The sequence below is a fragment of the Lissotriton vulgaris genome, chromosome 8 (genome assembly GCF_964263255.1).
Source record: "Lissotriton vulgaris chromosome 8, aLisVul1.2, whole genome shotgun sequence".
In the NCBI taxonomy this organism is placed as follows: domain Eukaryota; kingdom Metazoa; phylum Chordata; class Amphibia; order Caudata; family Salamandridae; genus Lissotriton; species Lissotriton vulgaris.
In genome coordinates this window covers 736,677,519-736,702,016 of record NC_141696.1, presented here as the reverse complement: position 1 = coordinate 736,702,016, position 24,498 = coordinate 736,677,519, and the positions used below count along the sequence as shown (strand labels likewise).

General features: G+C 42.1%; 1 protein-coding gene across 1 annotated transcript; it reads left to right on the top strand.

Moving 5' to 3' along the window:
- The first annotated feature begins 8,185 nt into the window (after positions 1 to 8,185).
- OXGR1 (oxoglutarate receptor 1) lies at positions 8,186 to 9,181 on the top strand. Its single transcript, XM_086933375.1, has one exon. The coding sequence runs from the start codon at positions 8,216 to 8,218 to the stop codon at positions 9,179 to 9,181; it is 966 nt and encodes a 321-aa protein (XP_086789501.1). The 5' UTR covers positions 8,186 to 8,215.
- Positions 9,182 to 24,498: the final 15,317 nt, after the last annotated feature.

Below are 24,498 nucleotides of genomic sequence, written 5' to 3'. Positions count from 1 at the left end.
CACAACAATGGCGGCCACCAGTCGTGAAGCCTGACCGGTCGCCCCGAACGGGGATACAGCTTGCCCCGATTTTCTGCTTGTGTCTCTATACTGGCATGGGACACGTGGAGCGGTCCCGACCCACCATCGTACGGGCTGCTGCTCCCAGAGGGGGATTGCTCACTGCAGCGGCCATCGGACTTAGAACCCAGCCATTCCTGACGCCGGTGGGACTTCCCCGAACTGCGCAGGAGAATACTTTCATTGCTGGCGGGACCCGCCGGGTGGTGCCAGTGGCCCGGATTGCTGCACCCGACTTCCCTGGCCTGTTTGTGGCGTCATGTCTTTGTCTGGGGCCGGCTCCCGGCCTTCCACAGTGTTGGATGCTGACCGAGAGGCAGTTCGAGTTGGTAACTCTTGGCTTTGGCCGCCCCAAGTAGATGGAATGAATGCAGCTGGGAGGTGTGCTGACATCGAGGCGCGTTGCGAAGGGCTGATGGTTGGCGACCTGGTTCTGGCCCTTGGTGCCCTCCGCGGTGCCCTACAACGAAACGCACGGACCCTGGGGGACAAGATGGACACCATTACTGCAACCCCGAGGAAGGAGGCGCCATTCGTATCCTGTGCGACTGCCACTTTGCCTGTTTACACATCAGTGGGCTGTGTCTTTGATACCCTATCGATTGCGGAAACTGTGAGGGACCCGACTCATACAACTCCTAGCTGGCCACCGGGAGTTTCTTTTGATTCGGGGATCGCTGGATCTGTGACGCCGAAGGGGTCAGTTGTCCATGTACCGCCTTTGAGTGCTCCGACGAGGCTCCTACTTCTCAATTACTGAAGGCGCCATACACAGTCCCGCCGCGACGTTTGGTGGACATATTGATGTGGCTTGATCCCCGTGTTTACTCTACTCAACATGGCCGACTGTTCTTCTCACTCGGGATGTCTGAGTCTCCTGGAACAATCTCTTCGGACACTGACTGGTTGCTGCACATGGGTGAGCTTGATAGGGTGGGCCAGGGGTAGAGGAGACTCCACTGGGCAGAGACTGCTAACAGGCTGATGGAAGTGGGTGAGACTCGGAAACATTTTCACTATGTAACTTTGCGGGCTAACAATGTATCTTATTACCCTCTTGCGGATAGATTGTCTCTGATTTAGTATTATTCATTGTGTAGAGGGTTGGCGCGGGGTGTGGTGGGGCCGGGAGCTGGCCTGGGGATCCTCCTCCACTTCATTTGTGACTATTCTTCTTTCTTTTTATGTACTCGTTTTCTTTTGGGGGTTTTGGTTCTTTAGGGCGACAGGCACACTGCTAGGGGGGGTGGGCCATAGCCATCTGCAGGAGTGCAGGGTGGGGGGTTAGGGGGATGGGTATTCTTCGCTTTGTCCTTTTATTGTTTCTATGGCTTATTTTTTCTTTCCCTTTCCTTCTTTTCTGGGATCTGGGTAGTGTATTCCTGTAATTTTCCAGTTTGTTCTATTGGGGTGGATGGTTCTGGGATGTTCCGAGGCAGGATGGTCGGATTGCTATGGCGATGCAATGTGTAAAGGTTCCACTGCTTATCCTGGTTAATGCGTACTGGCGCTATTCTTTTAACTACAATCATCCTGTCTGTGAATATCCTACAATATTGTAATCCCTTCCTTTGTTATTGATTGAATATACGGTTCCGGATCCTGTTCTCCTTTAAACTATAAAAATGAAACCTTTATTGATCCTGTTATATATGTGACGAGCTGTGGGCGAATGTTAATTAGTTTCAGTATTGTGCCGGCGGGTGGCGGATTACTGTTCTCTACGTCATGCCTGACTTGATTGGACCAAATCGTACTAGCGGCCAGCCGTGATGGTTGTAGGCCCATACCTGTATTTGCCTAATGTAATAATAAAGGTTTACCAAAAAAAAAAAAAAAAAGTTTCTAGTAACCTCTGAGCTAGCTGGCGCAAACCTAAATTAAGTCTAACATAGTCAGTAGAGACCTAGATGACCTCAGTCCTACGTCTACACTGCTGTTTATGTTATTCCAATGCGCAGAGCCTATTGGGAAAATAGGAACTACACTACACTTACTTATCTTGGAATCCACGTCTCTCGAAATCGGGAGGAACTCATGAGGGCTAACTATGGGCGTGCGTTAAACTCCATCACCGATAAAGTCACAGGGTGGATTGCAATGCCCTTGTCCATTGCGGGCAGTGCCTTTGTAATCAAAATGGTTATACTACCCAAACTTCTATATCTGTGCGTAAACATTCCCAATGCCCCCAGCAGACATTTCTTCTCACCTATTAATACTCAACTCATACAAATCCTGTGGGGTGGAAAACAAGCCAGGCTCAGATAGGACATACTCATGCGTCCTTTTGGCGCAGGTGGATTCTCCGTGCCAGATGTTGAGTTCTACTTTAACTGTGCCCAGGCACATTATGCTGTATACTGGATGAACCCCCCCCTTTCATGCCTCACCTGGCGATTGAAGATGGGCATATGACCCCCAGCCCCAGCACTGCCTATAATAGTGCCCCTGTGGTTCACAGACACCTTGCCTCTACCACCGTCCAGTGCACTGTCAAGGCAACTCAATGCCCACTACTGTATTCCCCACTCCTGCCCCTTTCCCAACGGCAGGGTCTCCCAGTCACGCAGGAAGGCGGCTGCCGCCGACTGCTTCGTATACTTTCTATCTACACTTGGGGACAACTATATACAGTGGGAAATTTAGTACAAGCGACACATTTTTTAAAGATGCAAACCCCTCCCCTCTAGAACGCTTCAACTATATTTTGACTTCGACAGGATGTAAAAGCCATCACTCTCACCTTTCCTCTTGAACCCCAAGTGATGCCCTTATTACATTCACTATTGCAACAGGAGGCCCCTGCACATGTGCTTTCGCTCATTTATCGCACTGTACAAATCAACCGGGAATATGATTCACCTTCTGCTCATAGCAGATGGGAGGAGGAACTCGGCCGCCCCATTACTGAAGAACAGTGGGCATACTGCTGTAAACAGACAGGAGAAATCTCCGCGAGTAGCAGGTTCAGAATCATACATTACAAATATATCCACCACTTGTATTATACACCAGCGCGAATGTACAGATCGAAGATCCATGATAACGATCATTGTGATCGCTGCAGGAGAGAAGGGGAGGACTTTAGACACATGGCCTGGGACTGCCCACCTATACAGAGCTATTGGTCTGCGGTACATGCTGCACTAGACCTCATGCTGGGCCTACATATCCCCACAGATCCCCTCACTGCCCTATTAGGCTACATAGAACCCCAAGCTGCCAAAATGCGTAAATACACCTCCCTGGCGCTGTTGCTAGCTAAAAGAAGAATCGCCTCTAAATGGGGTAGAGGGAGAGCACCGAAGTTTAAGGACTGGCTCTGTGACCTCATTTACTGTCAAGAACAGCTACCTACATATGCAGACCTCCAACCCCCCTCATCACGTCCAAAAGACATATGGGGCCCCCTACAAACCTATTTACTGGAACATGCCACCGAATCTGACGTGGATGCATCATGAAGGGCGATCAATGCCTCCTGTCAGAGGGTATCATCAGGACCGGCACACACCGCATATTGGAGAACAAGGGAAAACACAGAGCACTATCTACCACTCTATACAGTGGGACACTTTGTCACCATAGACATACCTCTCAAGGGTACAGTGCATCAGTGCAACTTTTCATTACCCATGTCTTTGTTAACTGTTAATGTTTGATACTATATGCATACAGGGATAATTCTGCCTTTACGGATAAATGCTCCACCCAACGCGGCCGGCTCGGAAGGTTTGTAGGCGGCTTGCTGTGTACTCCCTTATCCCCCCTTTTTTAAACCATAAGCTGCACATTTACATCGTCGCATTGCCGGCCCGACTGCGGTTATAGGCAATATGCTGGAATTGTATTTGTTATTGGTCTTCATAAATGCTTTTTTTTCAAGAAAATAAACTTATAGGAGATGTAGATCATTAATAGAGAATTTGACTCACAGTCATTTAGAACAAGTTAGAAAAAATCCACAGATCAGTGATTTAACAGAATTCTTTCTATACACAAATTGCAAGGCATGCAAACACAGAAGCAAGAGAACAACATATCCACTACCAGGATATAAAAAACAACAGAAAATAAATACATTTCTTACTTGCAATACATCATTCTGTGTTTACGTTTTAACTGTTTATATACCTCATGCAAGAATTACTTGTGTATGAGATGTAGTTATGAACATGATATTTACTTTTCTTTTGTCTTGACCTTCTCACAGGAGGAAAGGAAGGGACCCACCACACAGTATGGATACTACACGGGCTCCCTACCCTTTTCTTCCCTGGGCTCGGGTTTGCACTGAGATCAAGATAAGAGATATTTTAATTACAATTTATTTTAATTTTTCTATGGTTTCATTCACCTTTGAATTTCTGTAGTTGTTGTTTTCACATTTGTTTTAAACCATTGCTTAATAGGACTAGACCAGCAGTAGCCACTTGGCAAATTAATTTTCACTTGGTCTAGGCATGTCTGTGGGGCCTTGAACCAATAACATAAGCAGCCTTGTTAGACAAATTTTACATTTTTATAATTTACCTTGTCTAGGTGACAAGGCCTGTTGGCGATATTATTTATTTAGGCACTATGCCCATAATAGTCACACTGGCACTAGACCGCCAGTATTGTTTCTGATATATTATTCGGACAATTTTGGTCCAATGTATACTTAATTGTCATCGCAACTGTTATGTCTACTATATGGGTCAACGAGGTCATGGTGCTTTACGCCACTTGGCGATAATATTGACCTCAACACCATCTTGTAGATGCTTTTTCAATTATTGTTCTATAAACATACAAGTTTGTAGGTATCATGTACTTGGCATCAGACACTGGTCGGAGAACAGGTCTATAGGATATTACTTACCCAGCTTGTCTTTGAAATGTAAATCTTTATTGTCACGTTCAATATAGGTAATAAAATATGCTGTTTTCACAAACGAATTTGCGTAAACATTGTACATTTCAAAATGGCCGCTGCCCTCACTGACTATTGTGAATGCTATGTAGCATAAGTCCTATGTCTATGTTTTTGGTTATTTATGCACGTACTTCCGACTGGCTCATCGTATGACTAGGACATTACTTTGTTAAAGCGCGTAACGTTTGAGGAATAAAGAGCTTTTCTGTTTACTGCACAAGGATTTTCAAGAGTGCACTTTATTTCATAATTACTTGGATATATGTGTATATATACATATATGCCTGCTTGCTCCAAACCAACAGCCCGTCCCTCAGTTTCGAACGCGACCAGGAAGGAAGGAACGGAAGACCCAAGGTGCAAGTGAGACTTTTGTATTTATCGCAACTCGCCAGCATAATGCTTCGGCCTACACAGAGGCCTTGTTCACCATTAATCACATCTTTACATAATAATAAAATACATATTTTACTTTGAAATATGTTAACACCATTTTCAAATTAAAATAAATCAACTTAATTTAAAAATAAAAGTTATCGTGCTGTGCGCATCAGCGTACTGAATGCTGTGCGCATTGGACAGATGCACTTAAACTCCTCGTTGACTTCCCAAACCAAGATGGCTTCTACGTTACGCTGCGTAATGACGTAGAACGCAGCTTAGGTAGGTCGGCTTGCCGGTGAAGAATGACGAACACAAGGAAGAGGCTTCCGCGCTCAAGATTCGAAATAATGTTGAACGTCGACTACTGGTAACGAAAATGTTTATCTTCAAACATTTAAAGATCCGGCTTTAACACTCGACGTTTTCCCATAGTTTTTGTGGCAATATATCAATAAAAATCCTTTTTCCAGACCCACACAACCACTGTCTGTGAGTCCAGGATTTCCACCCAATAGAGTGCAGAAACTTAACAAAGCAACCAATCCCAGTTGATGTTCATTACAAGCGCTTCTTGTCGTTTATCCTAACAAGCGCTTAATGTAATGCCTTTGTAAATATTATGCTGTTTTCCAAATAGTGATAATAAGTGCTTCCTGCCTGTTACCATCATAAGAGCTTTATGGAATCCCAAATCATGAGCGCTTCCTGCCGGTTATCATTAAAAGCGCTTTCAAAAAATCCCACAAATGTCATACCAACTCGCACAGAGAAACAAGGAAGAGCCTGCATCGATAAAAAAGTAAACCCCCCCAAAAAAACAAGGGGCAATTAGAGTAATTATGCTGCAAAGCTCCCAATCCTTCAAAGTGAAGCCTTAAATATTTTGAGAAACTTCTTTAAATTCCAGTATGCATTCCATATTCCTTAATAATTTATGAAGGAAACAGTCATGTAATTGATTCGAAATATCTTAAGCTTAAAATATCCTTGGGTGATAAATCTCTCACCAATCTTCTGTGTTGAGATTCTTAGTGCACATCCTGCCGACTACGCCAGTGAAGCATGTCTTTAACATAAAGTCCAGACACAGGTATGCTGTTTCTTTTTGAGTTTATTCCACCCAGAATCCCATCCATCAACCAGCAGGTATTCACGTAAACTGCTCAGGTTTACTTACAAAAAGCCTTAATAGAATGTAATGACACTGGTCTATTACACATACAATATTCTATAAATTGCATATTACAATTCCATAACTAGTACAACACATAGAGAGGAAAAGGCAGTACACCAAATAATTTTACACTCGTAAATTAGGCCTCTTCCCCTGAACTCAAGGGGTGGACACAAGTAAGTCAACACTTTGTAGTAAATTTACACTTGTAAATCATGATTAACCAAAAGTTGTAAATTTACTGCAAAATGTAAGAGTAAATGTACATGTGTAGATTTAATCACATGTACATTTAGCTTTGTGAATTGCTATCATTGTTGCTGTAGACTCTTTCCAATCCTTCCTCTTTTTGCTGAAAATATGCATGTTCTAAATCTTCTGCCACATCTGCTAAATCTGCTGGATGACTGTGCTGTAACTGCAGAAGCTGTTACTGTGCATACAAAACAAAGATGCTGGACGTCTACTTCATCTCAAAACATTGTTTCACATAACCTTGGCCTTTTAAACTCTTCACAGGCATTCCTTTGCCACACGGATTTCCTTTAAGGTACACTTGATTATGGTGCAATCAAAGATTTCCTGCAAAACAATTTTCAAACATTTCATTGTAGGAGGAGTCTCAGATAAGGAGGGGCACTTCTGCTGACTATTGAAAGGCACTAGGCTCCCTTTCATTACAAACCACCAAACTCTAGAACCTCCTTTAAATCAAACACAAAAGCTCTCTACTCTCCTCAAGTTCTGAAAAGCAATAAGGACTCGTCTGTTCCCCCTCCTCCATGAAGTGCAGACTGCAGCCAGAGGAACTAATGCCTTGCCTATAGTAGAAGATCTTTAAAAATGGCTACACCGGCGCACACTGCTAATTGATCCTACACAAAACAAAATAATTCCAAAAGAACACGTTGAAGTTATATATTGTATAGCCAGTACTAACCTATCAACCGTATAATTTTCAGTGTCACTGATATGTCAATGCACAGCTTCTAGTCTGCATTAACATTACAGGAGCAGCCTATTGGCCTCCAAGCACAACACTCAACACCACACCACATAATCGACAACATAAACCCATATTCTACTAAACATGTATATAATATTGTCTGTGGCAAAGTGGACAAGGATCAAGGGCAGGATAGCCCTTCTATACCACTCTAGAGGTAGTGAGGCTATGTACTAATTCAAAATACATTTCAATATAATTCAAAGCAATGGTGTACAGGTATACTGGTCCAGAACTTTATTTATGCAAACGTCAATAGATGTTCTTCCTTTGAAGTCTGTCACCCCAGAAAATTGCCTTCAGGGTCAGAGTCTATAAATCGATCCATTCATTTTACTGAAAAGGCATATGCAAGAGTGAAGCTCCAGATTTTATTTCTTTTAATTGTTATATTCTGTTCAATTATTGCAAATCTCTGAGTGTTTTCAAAGAATATTACTATGTTTCTGTGAATGAGCATTGGCTTATTGAATGGTTGAATGTGATATTGTTATTGCTGACAAACTGTCATGAAGACTTCTTATATATTATGATTCCACAACCTATCTTTGTGGCCCTTATTAGTATCAGTGTCCCTTACTTTTTTACTTTGTTTCTTTGAAGTTCTCAGAAGATGGCGAGCACCCAGTTACCTGACGACTGGCAGAACCTCACCACTGTGCCAAGGAGCATGCAGGATGCTGAAAACTGTTCCACTACAGATGACTTTCTGACAAAGTACTACCTTCCCACTTTATATGGGATCATCTTCTTAGTAGGCTTTCCAGGAAACTTTATCGCCATTGGCGTGTATCTTTTCAAGATGAGACCTTGGAGAAGCAGCCTCATAATCATGCTGAACTTGGCCATCACAGATCTCCTGTACTCGACAAGCCTTCCCTTCCTGATCTACTACTATGCGAACGAGATGAGTTGGGACTTTGGAAACTTCATGTGCAAATTTATCCGCTTCAGTTTCAACTTCAACCTCTATGCCAGCATCCTCTTCCTCACCTGCTTCAGCGTGTTCCGCTACTTTGCCATTGTTCATCCCATGAGATACCACCACATTCATAAAAAGAAGTGGGCTGTTGTTGCTTGTGTGGGGGTGTGGGTGGTAGCCCTGGTGGCTGTGCTTCCAATGGTCCTTCTGATCGAATCCACAGAGAGGGAAGGACTTGCCATCTGTCTGGACTTTGCAAGCTCTGTCAGGCTGGAGACAGTCCAGTGGTATAACTGGCTCCTGACAGCACTCGTCTTTTTCCTGCCTTTGGTCGTCGTGTCTTTTTGTTACACAAGGATCATTTGCAGTTTGGCTTATGGACCTTATACAAATGATGCATTCAAGAGGAAGGCTCGCAGACTAGTGGCCATCCTCCTTGTTGTGTTCTATTTGTGCTTCCTGCCTTTCCACATTCTCAGGATTGCTCGCATCAAAACACAAGTACATCCAGTGAGCTGTGACGTCAAAAACCACATTAACTCTGCATACATAATCTCTAGGCCGATAGCAGTTCTAAATACATTTGGCAATTTACTACTTTATGTTGCAGTCGGAGACAATTTCCAGCAGGCAATCCTGTCTGTGTGTGGGTGTAAGCAAATTACCTATGTAGAGCAGACAGTGAGTAATACAGATGCTGTAACTACATCATAGTTATATTTTGGCTGAGAGGACGTGTTTATCTTTTTAATTTTGATTGAATCGAAATATTTATATGTACGTTAATATCGACTTTGGCAACCTGTATTTATTGTACACCTCTTTTGGGAAAAATAACTTCATTTTTTTTGTCTTTTGTTTTATGAGTGACATAGGGATTTATTAGTATAAGTATTTTTTTATTTAGGGTGCTTTCACACAAACTGTGACGGTCGTATATATTGCTTGATTTAGCAGTTTAGCTGTCCAGGTTGACACATAAGGATTTTAACTAAAATCAGAAAGGCACAATGTGTTTATTTTTTCTGTGGGAGTTAAGATCTGTTCAGTAATTTCTCAGTGTGGCATGTTTAACACATATCTTGTTCCACATTTTCTCGCCTACAATTTAGTTGATGCCAAGAGCATCTTAGTTCTACACTAAATATATTACCATCCTCACCAACAGTGTCATTTAGAACCTGCCAGACATTACACTAGCGCATGGTTCTCCAAAGTCAGTCCTGGAATGCCAGATCCATGCCAGATTTTTAAGATATCCACATTTCTCTAAATGGGGATATGCCAAAAATCTGGCATGGATCGGCCCTCCAGGACTTACTTTGGGGAACCCTGTAATAGCCCATCAGGTTAGGATAGGACTTTGAACCTTGCTTCTGTGGTGTAGGGGCACCCACCATACTAAAAGATCCTCACCAGGCAGTCAAGGATAGTTGTGTCTTCAATGTAACCACTGGGGCGGCAGCTCCAATGATTGTACTAAACTTTTCCAAGCAGATGTAATTTTGGTTGCTCTGGCTCAACAAAGTCTTTTGTTTTCAAGAAACAAGCTTCGAAAACAAAGGTTGATTAAGATCAGAGGTACTGATCTGCCAAACTTTAAATGATCCCCTATGACCTAAGTTGGTGAAAATCTAGCAATTCTAAGAAGATCTTGGGGATGCTCGTGTGCAATCAAATTGACTAAGATTTGTTTATGAGCATCTTTAAGAATCACAGCACATCCAGGAGGTGGGGATTTTATGGCTATTTCAAGCCATCTAGGTTAAATGGAGTCATACACAGTTTACATTGCACTTTTTTTTCATTGAATTACGCATACTTAATGTCATATAGGGTGAGGGAGATTAATCGATTTGGTGAATCAAGTGCTAAATTCTAGGATTAGAGCTCAGATCACCAATGCTGACACTGGACCACAGCATCAGTGTGATAAGCTACACCGTTGTAAGCAGGGGTGGGGTAGTAGCTGATAAAACTACCTTATATTGAATGAGCCATTATCATTCATCTTATATGCTGCTATATTAGTCAGCACTGACATAAAGACCCTGATTATGAGTTGGGAGGAGTGGGATCCGCGTGTGGAATTCCACTCTGTTGCCTTATAAATTGCCCATTGTTCCTGCACACGGATTTGCCCATTGAGGAAACACCTAATCTATTTTACCAGCTGGAAAATCCAGCAATGAAAATTGCATTGGGAAATTTTGTATTGCAGCTTGGACAAGTTGTTTGCATCCCGACACTCAACTAAGTCACTGGTGCTCCTCCCTGCCATTCAACACTTTCCCCTACCATCCCCCGTCCTCTACTCCTTTCTTACCCTGCACTTCAAAGTACTTTTTGCAGAACTTCAAAACCTGCTCAGGTAAGGTGGTAAATGTTTGCATTAACCCTCTGGAATCAGGAATATCATGCCGTAATTCTCCAATCTGTGGGGTCTAACTCATATTTGCAGAAATTCTATGCATAGATCTGAGACAATATTCCAGGCCACCTGGAATTCCTATATTATATTTTTTACGAAAGCAGAATTACAAGATCCACAGTAACTCCAAGGATCCTCTGCATTTCAACCAGACACTTTACCTGGCATGGGGAAATTCCAGGGAGAAGTGAGGAAATTCGGGAGAACTGGGTGCAGTATTCCTAAGTGTGGTATTCCTAACTCGTCATGATTTTTCATTTCTGAGGAAACGTCATGGTACACTCTGGGGGTGGGCAATATTGGCCTGATGCTCAGACGCTTGTTATTAGGCCATAAAGGGGTGATGTAGTACAGGTCTCTGGAACTTAAGACCAGTGAGTTAAAACTTGTAGAATGATCCCATTAATGCAGTAATAGAAGGAGGCAATGGAACTTAGGAAAATTAAACTATAATGTATGATTATCTCCAAAAAAAACTCATATATTTTAATGAAACCTATACTTTCGAACTTCAATGTTGTACTATTATATGTAGACTCCCCAGGATATTGTGGCATGGATTAGCAAATTTAGCATCACAAATATGGAAATTTAGCTGCACAAATATGGAAATTTAGCTACATTTTTGTGGCACTTTATTTTACTCATAATCATTCCTTTTCAGCCCGAAATCCATGGAAACTGTTTTAGCAGAATCTTCAACTTTAAAATAGACATGTTTAAAGAGTCTGCATCTCTACTGAATCACAGCTCCAGTCCTAACCTCATGGGAGGGAGCTGTATTTATCCCAGGGATGTTCTAGTACCCATGTGTGCACCCTTCCCAACGCAAATCGAAGAGGTACTGTATGAGCATCAGAAGTGTACGCTTAGCTTTCAACACACACAAGAATTAGTACCACACAGTCATCAGCAGTGCAAGCTTCCCTTAGACAAATACATGCACCCACAAACACAAAGTCTTGTCAATGTGTGTTGGTGAGTTTTCATCATTCGTGGGTGCTGTATGTGTTGGTCTCTATGTGACCATGCACACCAGTACATCTTACTCTCTCTGTACATGTATGTGTCCTTCTAAATGCATGTCCTCTACAGAATTAAAACCTATTGAATGTGACATTACTTGTTAAGGCCTGACAGTACCTGTTCTTAAGGACATCCAGTGATTTCTAAACAGCCCTACTGGGCCCTCAGAGGTGCATGTGCGCCACTCTGCCCCTACCATACATATCCGTAAAGGGGAGTCTGACATGTTTATGTTTATGTTTTTGAGATTTTTATTGCACACAACTACCCGGGGGTGTCTCGGCGCATATCGGACTGCCTGGGACGGATAACTACCAGATGATTCATTGGTTGAATAACCAGGTTTTCAAGAGTTTACGGAAGATGGTAAGGGTGGGACTGGTTTTGATGGGCAAAGGAAGAGAGTTCCACAGCCTGGGGGTGGCTACTAAGAAATGTCGGTCTCCCCAGCTGGTGGTTCTGGTACGTGGGACCGAAAGGAAGTCGGTACCGGCCGAACGGAGAGATCTTTGAGGGGCATAGATCCGAAAAGCCTCTTTGAGGAACCTTGGTCCAGAGTCATGGATGGCCTTGTAGGCAATGCAAAGTGCCTTAAACTTTATCCGACTCTTGACTCTTAGCCAGTGCAGGTGACGTGTGGCCAGAGAGGTGGGGCGGCGGCTAAGGATGCCAAGCAGAATTCTGGCCGCTGCATTTTGCACCGATTGTAGTTTGGAAAGGATCTGTTCTTGTGTGCCAAGGAAGAGGGCGTTGCCATAATCCATTTTTGAGAAAACAAGAGTGGTGATCAGGGTTTTCCCTGCCCCTGAAGGGAGATATGGCAATAGCTTTTTAATCTTCCTTAGCGTATAGAAAGACGATGAGACCACCGCATTCACGTGGTGTTTAAACAGCAGCTTCTCATCGAACATAACACCGAGGTTTCTGACCTTGGCAACCGGAGTGGGGGGTGGTCCCATTTCACTGGGCCACCAGATGGAGGACCATTCCGGCGAAAGATTGCCAAAGGTCATGACCTCGGTCTTGTCCGACTTTAACTTCAAGCAATTGCTTGACATCCATGCGCTAATGGTCATCATCCCTTCCTGAAATCTTGCGGCCACAGCTGGTCCATCTTTGTGTATCGCCAACACCAGTTGGGTGTCATCCGCATAGGTGGTTAAGCGGAGACCCTGAGCTTTAATGACTCTCGCCAAATCCGCCACATATATATTAAATAATGTGGGGCTTAGCGAGGAGCCCTGCGGCACCCCGCATGGAAGGGTGAAGATGGGTGAATAAAAAGTGCCCAGTTTCACTGCCTGAGTGCGATTAGCCAGAAAGGAGGCAATGAGGTCCCTGGTAAGATGGGTCACCCCCAGGGATGTGACACGGTTGATCAGAATGGAATGATCGACCGTGTCAAAGGCAGCGGATAGGTCTAAGAGTACAAGAACCGCTGCCCCACCCTGGTCCATTATAGTCCTGATCTCATCCGAGGCTTTTATCAAAGCTGTCTCTGTGCCATGGCCCTTCCTGAAGCCGAACTGGGTATCATTTAAAAGTTGGTGGCAATCGATGAAATCTGACAGCTGTTTTTTCATTATGGCTTCGAATATTTTGGCCGGGAATGGAAGGCAAGCGATAGGTCTATAGTTGGCTGAGTCCGCGGGGTCCAGAGAAGGCTTTTTTAACAAGGGCTTGATGACCGCTTTTTTCCAAATTTCAGGATATATGCCAATTATAAAGATGGAATTGCATAAGTCCGTGAGCGGAGAAGTAATGACCTCAGTTAAGGCACTCAATATAGGAGGGGGACAGGGATATAAAGGAGATCCAGATTTGATGGAGGTGATTAGCTTGCTAATCTGGTCAGTGGTGACCATGTGGAAATTAGGAAAGGTGGGGGTGAGAGGGAAGGGCTGTGGAAGAAGGTCAGTGTGGTCTAAACCTATAGGAGAGGAGAAAGATGAATAAATGTTCATGACCTTGGTGAAGAAAAAAGTTGCAACGGCGTTACAGAGGTCTTGGGATGGTTCACTGGGAGGCCCTATCGGAGGATTGGAGAGGGAATCGATGACTTGAAAAAGCTTTCTAGCAGAATTCTGGGCAGACTCATTCTGAGCAAGAAAAAAAGCATTTTTGTGCTTAATGATGGCTTTCTTATATAACGCTAGCGCATCTTTATACATTTGTTTATCTGAGATCCTATAATGATTGCGCCAGCGCCTTTCTAAGTTCCTGCAATACTGGCGTTGTAGCCGAAGGTCCTCTGTGAATCATTGGGCAGATGGCCTAGCCCGGTTGGAAATAATGGTTTTGACTGGGGCTACTTCATTAATGGCATCCAGAATCCACTCCTGATATCTACTGGACAGAAGCGTAGGGTGCGATGAGCCCGAGTCTTTGTGATTCAAAGAAACATTCAGAGATTAGAGATGCTCTATAAAGACTGCTGGGGGGAAGCTATAGGGAAGGACAACAAAACATACTACACCCTTCTCATAAAATTATTTAAAGAAATTCGAGAAGAAACATTGTACTCCTAACCTTCATATAAATTACATGGGCACTTGTAAACATTATATAAAACTTCCTTAGGTAACAATATGGCTGGGTTTGTATTTTGCTTCTTGTTTTGAATTGTCTGAGTGGCAGAAATTGAGAGAGAGACCCTGATTGGCTGGGGCCCAGGAAGCCTCACGGCATCTACTGCCAGGGCTTCTGGAGCGTGATCTGGCCTCTGTTTCTTTTTTTCCTAATTTCTGGGGAAGAAATCGAGAGTCTGCTTGACCGGTACCCATGGAATGCCTTGTCACCTCTGCCCTCATGCTGCTAAGGGTGCAACCAGGTTTAATAATGTTTGATATTTGCATTCCTGGCAGTGTTATTTTGATTACAAATCAGTGAGTCAGGAGGCTTTCATAGGGCAACTTTGCAGTGCGAGTTACCTCTACATCTATTTTGGTTAAAGTAGAAAGGTCAAGTGTTTTAATATAATGCTTAATTCTGATAGGTATTAGGTTTCAAAGCACTCACATTTGGCAGGGGTGGAAACGTGGGCATATGGGACATAACGTTTGGGTCCAGGAAGAGAATGTTTGTTTTCGGTTTCCAAAGTCAACAAATTGCATTTGTTACTACATCTCTCTTAGTTCAGGACTGGAGAAAGTCTCCCTATCACATTGAATTTCGCTGGCAGTTTTGTAAAAATCACAGCATTTTTTTAAAATTGATTTAGCAATTTCTTTAGAAATCTCGATATCCTGGAGGGTCTGTATATGGTTATGACAATAAAGACAGTAAGCATACAACGATACTTAAAGAACAGCATACTTCTGCGGCAGGATTGATCTAATGGAAAAAGGTTATACCCCGGTCAGCTAGCTGATTAGGGGCAGGTTTTGGACTGGCTGAGCTACATTCATTCATCCTGAAACTGTCCCTGAGCTGCACTCCCCCAACCAATGTACCAGTAACACTAAATTATACAAAAAGGTTATGGATGGAATGCTTGAATGAATCCCAGTCAATGGTAATTATTCTGGACGAATCCCTATTTGTCTTTATTTTGCACACCATGCTACATCAGTTTGGACCCGGCTTTATGCAAATCATTCTTGACCCTGCTCTAAACAACGGGAACAGTCCAACCCAAACTACCAGTCAGGTCCTTCCTAAACCAGGAGCACAAGCAACCCTGGACTGTTTGCTCTACATAGGGCTCATAACCCAGGTATAGCTTGGGTGCAGTGAGACAGAGTGCATGGGACCAGCATCTGGGCATACCGATCCTACTTAGGAAGACACAGTAAAGCCTACAAAAAGTGATGGATGGAATGCTTAAATTAAGCTCAGCTAATGGAAATTACTCGGGCCACATCAAAACCCATCAATATTTTGCACACTGTGCCACCTCAATTGTTTAATTTTTGAGGAACTGATCAATACAACTGGTGAGTGATATTTATTCAGATTCCCTTGCTCTTTAGGAATAGGCAGAGGCATGAGGGAACAAGTCAGAGGGAGTGTGGATTTGCAACATCTACTTAAAGTCACTTCAAGCATCTGGACAAGAAGATCTAGGTAATATGATTGAATATTCCCCACAAATCATTTGTTTTCACTAGGGATGACTTGATTACAAGATTAATTCTGGATGTAAACATTATGAGGAGTTAGCATTAAAGAATTTATTAATCTTCTGCCAGGCCTGTTAAAAACTAAAGCCTCATTCAAAGATGGGCAGTTTTAAACACCATTTGTAGTCTGCTGCAGTCTCAGTCCTTGGCAGTGCAGGTTCCACCCATGAGATACAGATTTTGTCAACATGATGACAACCCATAAACCCCCTGGTAGAGCTTAAACATTTGTAGAGCTTTTTGCCCGAGATAATAATGAGCCCCATAAACCATAATTATCATCTACCATGCTCAGGATGAATCCCGGACATCATGAGTCACAGTAGACATGTGCTCATGACGGCCGAATCCCGGCCATCATGAGTCACAGTAGACGTGTGCTCATGACGGCCAGGAGCCGTCCGAACGTTGCCGCTCTGCCCACGCATGATTAATTCCCCACCTGTGCGGGAGAAATAATCAGTGGTCGGAGTTCGGACGGCTCCCGGCCGTCATGAGCACACGCCCACCATGATTTATGATGGCCGGGAGCCGTCCCGAGTACTGGAGCACGACGCCCAGTCCTGCCCCCCTCACACAGGGGTGAAATATGATGTGCGGCGAAGGGGTTACAGAGCAAATATTGCAGCCACAGAACCCCATAAATCAACTTACCTCCACCATTGCCTATTGATGTCTCAACATTCTCTTCAAGAAGAATAAACTAAACACACTAATTCCAATCCGTACACAATGTTACTTGCTATTAGATGAAATTAAATATTTCAAGGTGATTATTCCAAAATGAACATTTAATATAAAAAAAATACGTAATGGGTTACCTGTGTAAAATGGATAACTGTTTAATGTGAACCTATATTGGCATTGAGGGGTTTTGGTGACATTTGTGACCCCCCCACCCTATATTGGAATCAACTACCTTCCCACCTATGGAAGTGCATAGACCACCTTCACTTCAAAAAGCTTCTAAAAAACTGAGCTTTTTAGATACTAATGCTGCTTGCCTAGTGTTCACTGTGGCGCTGAGATACCCACTTCGTGGTGATTCAGGTGTATTATAAATTATAGTAACATAACATAACAAGGACAAAAGGCGAGTGGCATATTCATGTCACATGAACCCAGAGATAGAAATATTGGACCATATTATACATGTTACTCATTGGGTAGTTTTCTATATTACATAATTTATTAAATAATGTAAGTACTCTTGAAAAATATTTGAATTTTTTAAAAAAAATTTATTGCTTGATTGAGACTGCTGATAGCTGTCAATTTTGTGAGAAATGTGTATTTAAAATGAGTTCTATGCAACAATATGCATTTTTATAAGGCAAATAAACAACATGTAATCTAAAATTTCTCTTCCTATGTAGTACATTGAAACTATAGGATATGTTTAACGAGGCAAATACAAAGAAAGAAAAGAAAGTGCAATCTGCTCCAAAGTAACTTTTTGCTGAGAGGCTTCTGCGTTTACAATGTTTATTACCACACCTTTGGGACAATTCATTGGTAAATGAAGGGTCCACCTGCAAAGGCGAGCTTCTCAGGTGTGCTGCTTAATTGCTTAATGCTCTGAAAGCAGCACTATCATTGTATAAAATTATAAATATATATACAGTTTACAGCCCAAGATGCTGAAATGGCGCACAGTTTGAGGAGCTGTGCAATTCTTTTCCGGCAGAGCCAACCCGGTATTCAATATTGCAAAGAAAGATGCCTTGCGGCAAAGTAAAGACGCACTCATTCGTTTTCAGGAAGATTACCAGGCACATTTTATTTTCCTTTTTGCCATGCCCTTCGCATTGGGCACCCAGCTGATTGCGAGTAACTAAATCAACTCTCTTACATGCATCCAGTATTGTTTTCGACTATACCCTCTTTCTTTCAAACATTGGGACATGGTCTTTTTCTCTTTCTGATAGCTAGACTCAGAACTGCAACTGCGCTTTGCACGTAATAGCGCACCATATGGTATGCTTTAGACCAATTTACGAGGATGGGAGCTGAATGAACTTAAAATGCTGTTTCCGGCTGTTTTTTTGCGGAACAAATGCGTTTGGGCCATCTGATCTTTAATCTCCACCACCACGTCAAGAAATTCAATTTCAATTTTACTGATATGTTCTGTAAAGGTCAAGTTATACTCATTTTCATTTATTTTTTAATAAAAGCACTAGCAGACTCAGGGTCACCGTTCCAAATTAAAAGGATGTCATCAATATACCGGAGCCACAGGACACAGTTGGTAAAGTCATCCAAACTGGTGGCCACCTGCTCCTCTCACCAGCCCATAATATAGTTGGCATAACTGGGGGGCCAAGCAGGTGTCCATAGCCGTGCCCTGTGACTGCCGATAGATTACATCATTGAACAGAAAGAAGTTGTTGGTAAGACAAAATTCTACCATGTCCACAATCATTTCAGAATGGAAAAATAATGAGATAGACCGGGTTTTAAGATAATGTCTGATAGCGGGCAGCCCTAATTGATGTTGTATTCTAGTATAAAGGCTGCACACATCCAGCGTAACCGAAGTGTAGTTTAGCTCCCAATGAATCCCATTGACCACTGTCAAAAAATGTGGAGTATCTCATAAGTAAGCTGGCAGTCCTACCACAAAAGCTCGTAAATGGTGATCAATGAAACAAGATGTGTTTTCTAATAGGGAACCTATTGAAGAAACAATTGGTCTCCCCAGTGGATTCTCTGGGTCCTTATGGAGTTTAGGGATTAGATAATATATGGGGATTCTAGGATATGGACACATGAGATAATTATATTCCTCCAATTCAGGTAATCCCCTCTCTCTCCACTCCACGAATAGATCTCCATATTTGGAATTAGACTTGGCAACTGTACTTCTATCAGAGACAGAATAGCAAGTCTGATCAGTCAGCTGTCTAAAACCTTCATTTAGGTAGGCCAATTTGTCCAATACAACAACATTTCTGCCTTTGTCAGACTGCCGAATTACAAAAGATGTGTCAGATTTAAGCTTCTCCAATGCAAGAATTTGCTCAGCTCTTAAATTTTTCTTAAAACCCGGGATTTTGTGAAACCTCATTTTCTTGAGATCCCTCAAGACCCCCCTCTCAAACACCTCTATAGCATCACATTCACTGTTAGGAAGGAAAACAGATTTGGGTTTGAATCCACTCCCTGGATTAACATCCCGGTCTATATCATGATGTTGTAGGTTTAGGATAGCATTCTCATTAAACTCGTCATGCTCGCTAGATGATGAGATTTCATGGAAAACTTCAATGTCATCAACATTTAAATTACTCACATTGCGTAATACTGCATCATTTTGCTTGTGCTTAGTGTCAAATCATTTTTTTAGTTTGAGTTTCCGAGAGAAATAAAATAAGTAGGGGTGGGTGGACATTTCCGTTCCGCCCACGGAATGTGCGGAAATTTGCACCTTCCACAAAGAAAGCGGAAAAACGGGGCAAATTTCCGCACTTTCGCGGGTGGAATGGAAATTGACAGGTCTCCTGCTTTCCGCCCACCTCCCGCCCGCCTTATTAAATTATATTTAAAGGCTAAAATACAACTTCAATAAAACTTACCTTATTGCGCCGCAAATGTCCCCATCACGGCTTTATCTTGGAAACTGCGCACGCGCAGGAGCCTGTGCATGCACAGTCCTGGCGAGGAACATGCATGCGCAGGCTCCCGCGCATGCACAGTTTCCAAGATGAAGTTGTAATTGGGAAGTTTGAGGCGCAATAAGGTAAGTTTTATTTAAATTTTATTTTATCCTTTAAATATAATTTATTAAGGTGGGCGGGAAGCGGGCGGTGGGCGGGCGGACTCGCGTAATGGAAATATCACGGAGATTCACGGAGATTGGTTCAATCTTGTGCCTCTCCACGATAGTCCCTTCTGCGACTTCCGCCCACCCCTAAAAATAAGTCAATCCTAGTCTGTACAAAATTAAAATTAGTGGTGGGACAAAAAGACAAACCTAGTCCAAGGAGTTTGATTTCTTCTTTAGAAAGAACTCGCTGCTAGAGATTGATGACTGTCATTGTTGAGCCTTCTTGCCCCTTGTCACCATTCCCACTGGGGCTCCTGCATCGTTTCTTGCTCCTCTGTTTTGCTTGTTTGTTCCTCTTCTTTTTCCTCTGCCGTCTCGCCCTCTGCCTTTCAGACCACTCTGATCTGGAAATTGCTCTGTCCTGCCTCTGTTCATCATTTGAAATTGGTGTAAAAAATTGTTTGGTTTCTTTGGTTGTACTCGCTTGGCCATAGCGTTGGCTACTGTAACAGAAGTATCTGAAAGACTACTATCTGAAACATCTCTTTCACTAAATGTATGTATATATATATATATATATATATATATATATATATATATATATATATATATATATATATATATATATATATATATATATATATATATATATATATATATGTATATATATATATATATATATATAAAATCTTTATTTCAACTAACATGCCATAAAAGTTTAAAGGACCAAACAAAATACACAGAATGTTACTGTCAATAAAAACAAGTCATACAAATTCATTCATTAATGTGTTACAAGCCAAAAATTGTTAAAAAGAGTTTAGATACGTTCATTACAGTTATTAACACTACTATATACATGCATGTTTCCCCTGGAACGGAGAAGAGAAAGGGATTCATATTCATTTGTTTCAGGAATAGGGTAGACGTTGCTAATCACATAAAAACCAGTAACTATGTTGTGATATTAAAATGTTAAAACAAAAGGAATAGACAAAACACTGTGTAGGCCTACTAAAGCTTTTCCTTGCAGGTTTAGAGTTAGTGTCTGGGTTGACATCTACCTAGGGACTTCTAGGGCCCTCCTCCTTTGGTTCCAGGCACAGAGTAAAAAGCGCGATATCCCAAAGCCTTACTGCTTCTTGACAATGTTTCACACCCATGATTTTTAGTGCTGCTACCAGCCATTTTTTCCTTGCTTTCCTATATTGAGGACACAGGAGGATGAAATGCTCTTCTGATTCCACTGTATTGAGGCAGTTTCAGCAAAATTTTTATTTTAATTATGCCTTATCCCATTTCGAAGCATATGTCCTCAACGGGAATACCCATACCTGAATTGCACCTATAACCATTTAGCATAAAAAGGGTTCATTCGGTCCATATATGGCTCAAAGCCAGGTGCACACTTGTGATTCAGGAACTGACCAGATAAGCTGCTTTCTGGGTCTACCTCACGATGTTTACTTCTCGGGCATCATTTTTAGTAATCAGCTCTGGGGACGTCCATAATTTGCCCATCCCTATTATATGTGATGTATCTTTTATGGCTTTCAACCACAGGGTACTATGGTCTCTATCGATGGTTAGAAGATCTTGTACGCAGTTCCTGTAGGTTACCAGTTCTTTGGTGGACAACAGTCTGATCCAATACAGCAAAGGTTTAATTAAGATTATTAAATGTATGGGATTGGGAGCTAAATTGAATCTCCCTGGAGTTATAGATGAGCTTGATGGAAGTTTAAAGTCTAATGAACTTATTTTCAATCTTTGTCAGAGCCTCTGCTGCAGCGTAGTCCAAATTCCCCACCCCATACATTGCAGATGATACAGCTGAAGCTCTAAATACAGTGATGACCTGGGACAGAGCTCTTCCAGAGGCAGCTCCATATTTTCTTACAATCACCGAAGATTTCAGTAGGAGAGTGGCTTTACTTTTTTCCAGCTGAGGGCCCCATTTCTGATTATCATTCAACCTGACTCCGAGGTAATCGAAATGTGGAAGTTTTTCAAGGGGAACCCCCTCTATGGTCACATTCCCTCTGTATGTTTTATGGGGATTTATAGTCATAACTTTGTATTTATTAGGGTTAAGTTCTAAGCACAGAAGGTGACAAAGGTATTCAATTCTGCCTGCAACCCCAGTGGTTTTTGCGAGATTAACAAAGTGTGGCCCGCGAACATCAAAATGGGTGTAGGCAACCTCACTATTTTGGCAGCATTGTGTTTACACTCCATCAATTTCTTTACTGCACCATTAATATATGAACTAAAAAGCGTAGGTGCAAGAGCACACCCTTGTCTGACCCCTTGCTTGAACTGAATCCTGTCTGTCAAATCCCCTGCTGTGTTCCACCTGACCCTTGCATATGTGCTTGCATGTAGGACTTTCAATAGTCTCAGTAGGTCTGGAGGGATGCCGTACCCATCCAAGACTCCCAAAGGGTTCCCGGTGGGACCAGGTCGAAAAAGCCGCTCTCAGGTCAATGAAAATGACGTACAGCTGGTTACACTTCAGGGTAACATATTTCCAGGTTATTTCCAGGTTATCCCCTTGAAGCGGAGGACCTGGTCGAAGGTACTAATGTTGGTTCTAAAACCTATTTGCGCATCTTCCAGAATATTATTTTGGTCTATCCATTTATTTAGTTTAAACAGCACCTACCTCCAGCCTGCAAAAAGAAGTCTGTGTATTATCTAGCAGACTTAAAGATCTGTAATTTGAGGCGTTGGTTATCTCTCCCTTTGTGTATATTGGCACAATGATTGCTCTATTCCATGATGGAGGAATAGGATTGCCTTTCAAGATACTCTTGGATACGGCATTTAAGTACAGGATCCAGATGTCTGGTTGAGATAGGAAAAGATCTCCTGGTATGCCATCCATCTTTGGGGCTTTTTCCTTTTTCGTTAGGATTACTGCTCAATAAGTTTCAGCTAGGGTAAAGCAAAGATGGTCTCTTGTTATGGGGGATTCGCTACTCTCCTTGTGGCTTGCAAGTTCCTCATGGGCACTATTTCCCCCGACAAGCGGTTTGTCTATTTTGTTTTGAGTCTGATTACCCTTATACAGCCGCTGAAGTGTGATACCCATATTTCCAGTTTTATTGCTAGTTGTAAGTGGTTAGCATTTTGCGGGTTAGCAGATAGTAGTTTCCAAAAATTCTTGTGATGACCCTTCTCTATTGCTTCAGTGATCAAAAGCCACTGATACTCTTACCATTCCTTTTTGGCTGTTTACAGCGCAGTTTTATATCTGTTTCTTGCCGTTATAATTCTATGTCTAGAGCCATTTATAATTGCTCTTAATAGGAGGGATTTTTCCAACCAGCACATTTTTGTGTACCAGGAAGGAGTTCTCTTTTGGGGGGCACCTTTCCTATGTTCTATCAAGAAATATGTTTTTTGGATATCCATGAGTTTACAGTGAATGGAAACAAAATTTATGTTGCCAATATTTGTAAGATCTACCTGGGAAAGTTTGTGCGCAACTGGTTGTAGAGACATGTAATCGTTATTGTGTCCATCACTGGAGCTGCCTTTTGACATTCCTTAAGTTGTTTGATGTAGCAGTTAAGGGTGTAGACATTACAGGTTTTAGCTTTGCATTGTAAAACATATTTTTCTTTACCAGCACTAAAAGAAGGAGCAAACGCTGTGTTAAACATACACTGACATTGTTAATTATTTTTCGAGAGCGTAATCAATTTAGCTCTGTAAATGATAGGAAATAATTCACAGTTATGTGAGATACAAGCTTTGAAACTACTAGCAAACATTTAATAAGAAGACTTACAATTGTAACATATATCTATCTATATGATATATATGTTGGTAAATTAATGTCTATATCCATATCTATATCGATAGACAGACAGACAGACAGACAGACATAGATAGATAGATAGATAGATAGATAGATAGATAGATAGATAGATAGATAGATAGATAGATAGATAGATAGATAGATAGATAGATAGATAGATAGATAGATCCACTTTCCCTTCAGGAAATCGCTGAAGACCTGATTGTTCAACATCTAAATATCCTGCTGGTCATCTTCTTTTTCCCTGGCCCTCTCTTTCACAGTTGTGGCTTTCTGACGAAACTAGCGATGGGAAGACCTGTTACTGAGGCAGCTATGCGCTCTACACATCACATAACATGGATGGATGGATAGATGGATGGATGGATGGATGGATGGATGGATGGATGGATGGATGGATGGATGGATGGATGGATGGATGGATGGATGGATGGATGGATAGATAGATAGATGGATGGATGGATAGATAGATAGATAGATAGATAGATAGATAGATAGATAGATAGATAGATAGATAGATAGATAGATAGATAGATAGATAGATAGATAGATAGATAGATAGATAGATAGATAGATAGATAGATAGATAGATAGATAGATAGATAGATAGATCCACTTTCCCTTCAGGAAATTGCTGAAGACCTGATTGTTCAACATCTAAATATCCTGCTGGTCATCTTCTTTTTCCCTGGCCCTCTCTTTCACAGTTGTGGCTTTCTGACGAAACTAGCGATGGGAAGACCTGTTACTGAGGCAGCTATGCGCTCTACACATCACATAACATGGATGGATGGATAGATGGATGGATGGATGGATGGATGGATGGATGGATGGATCGATGGATGGATGGATGGATGG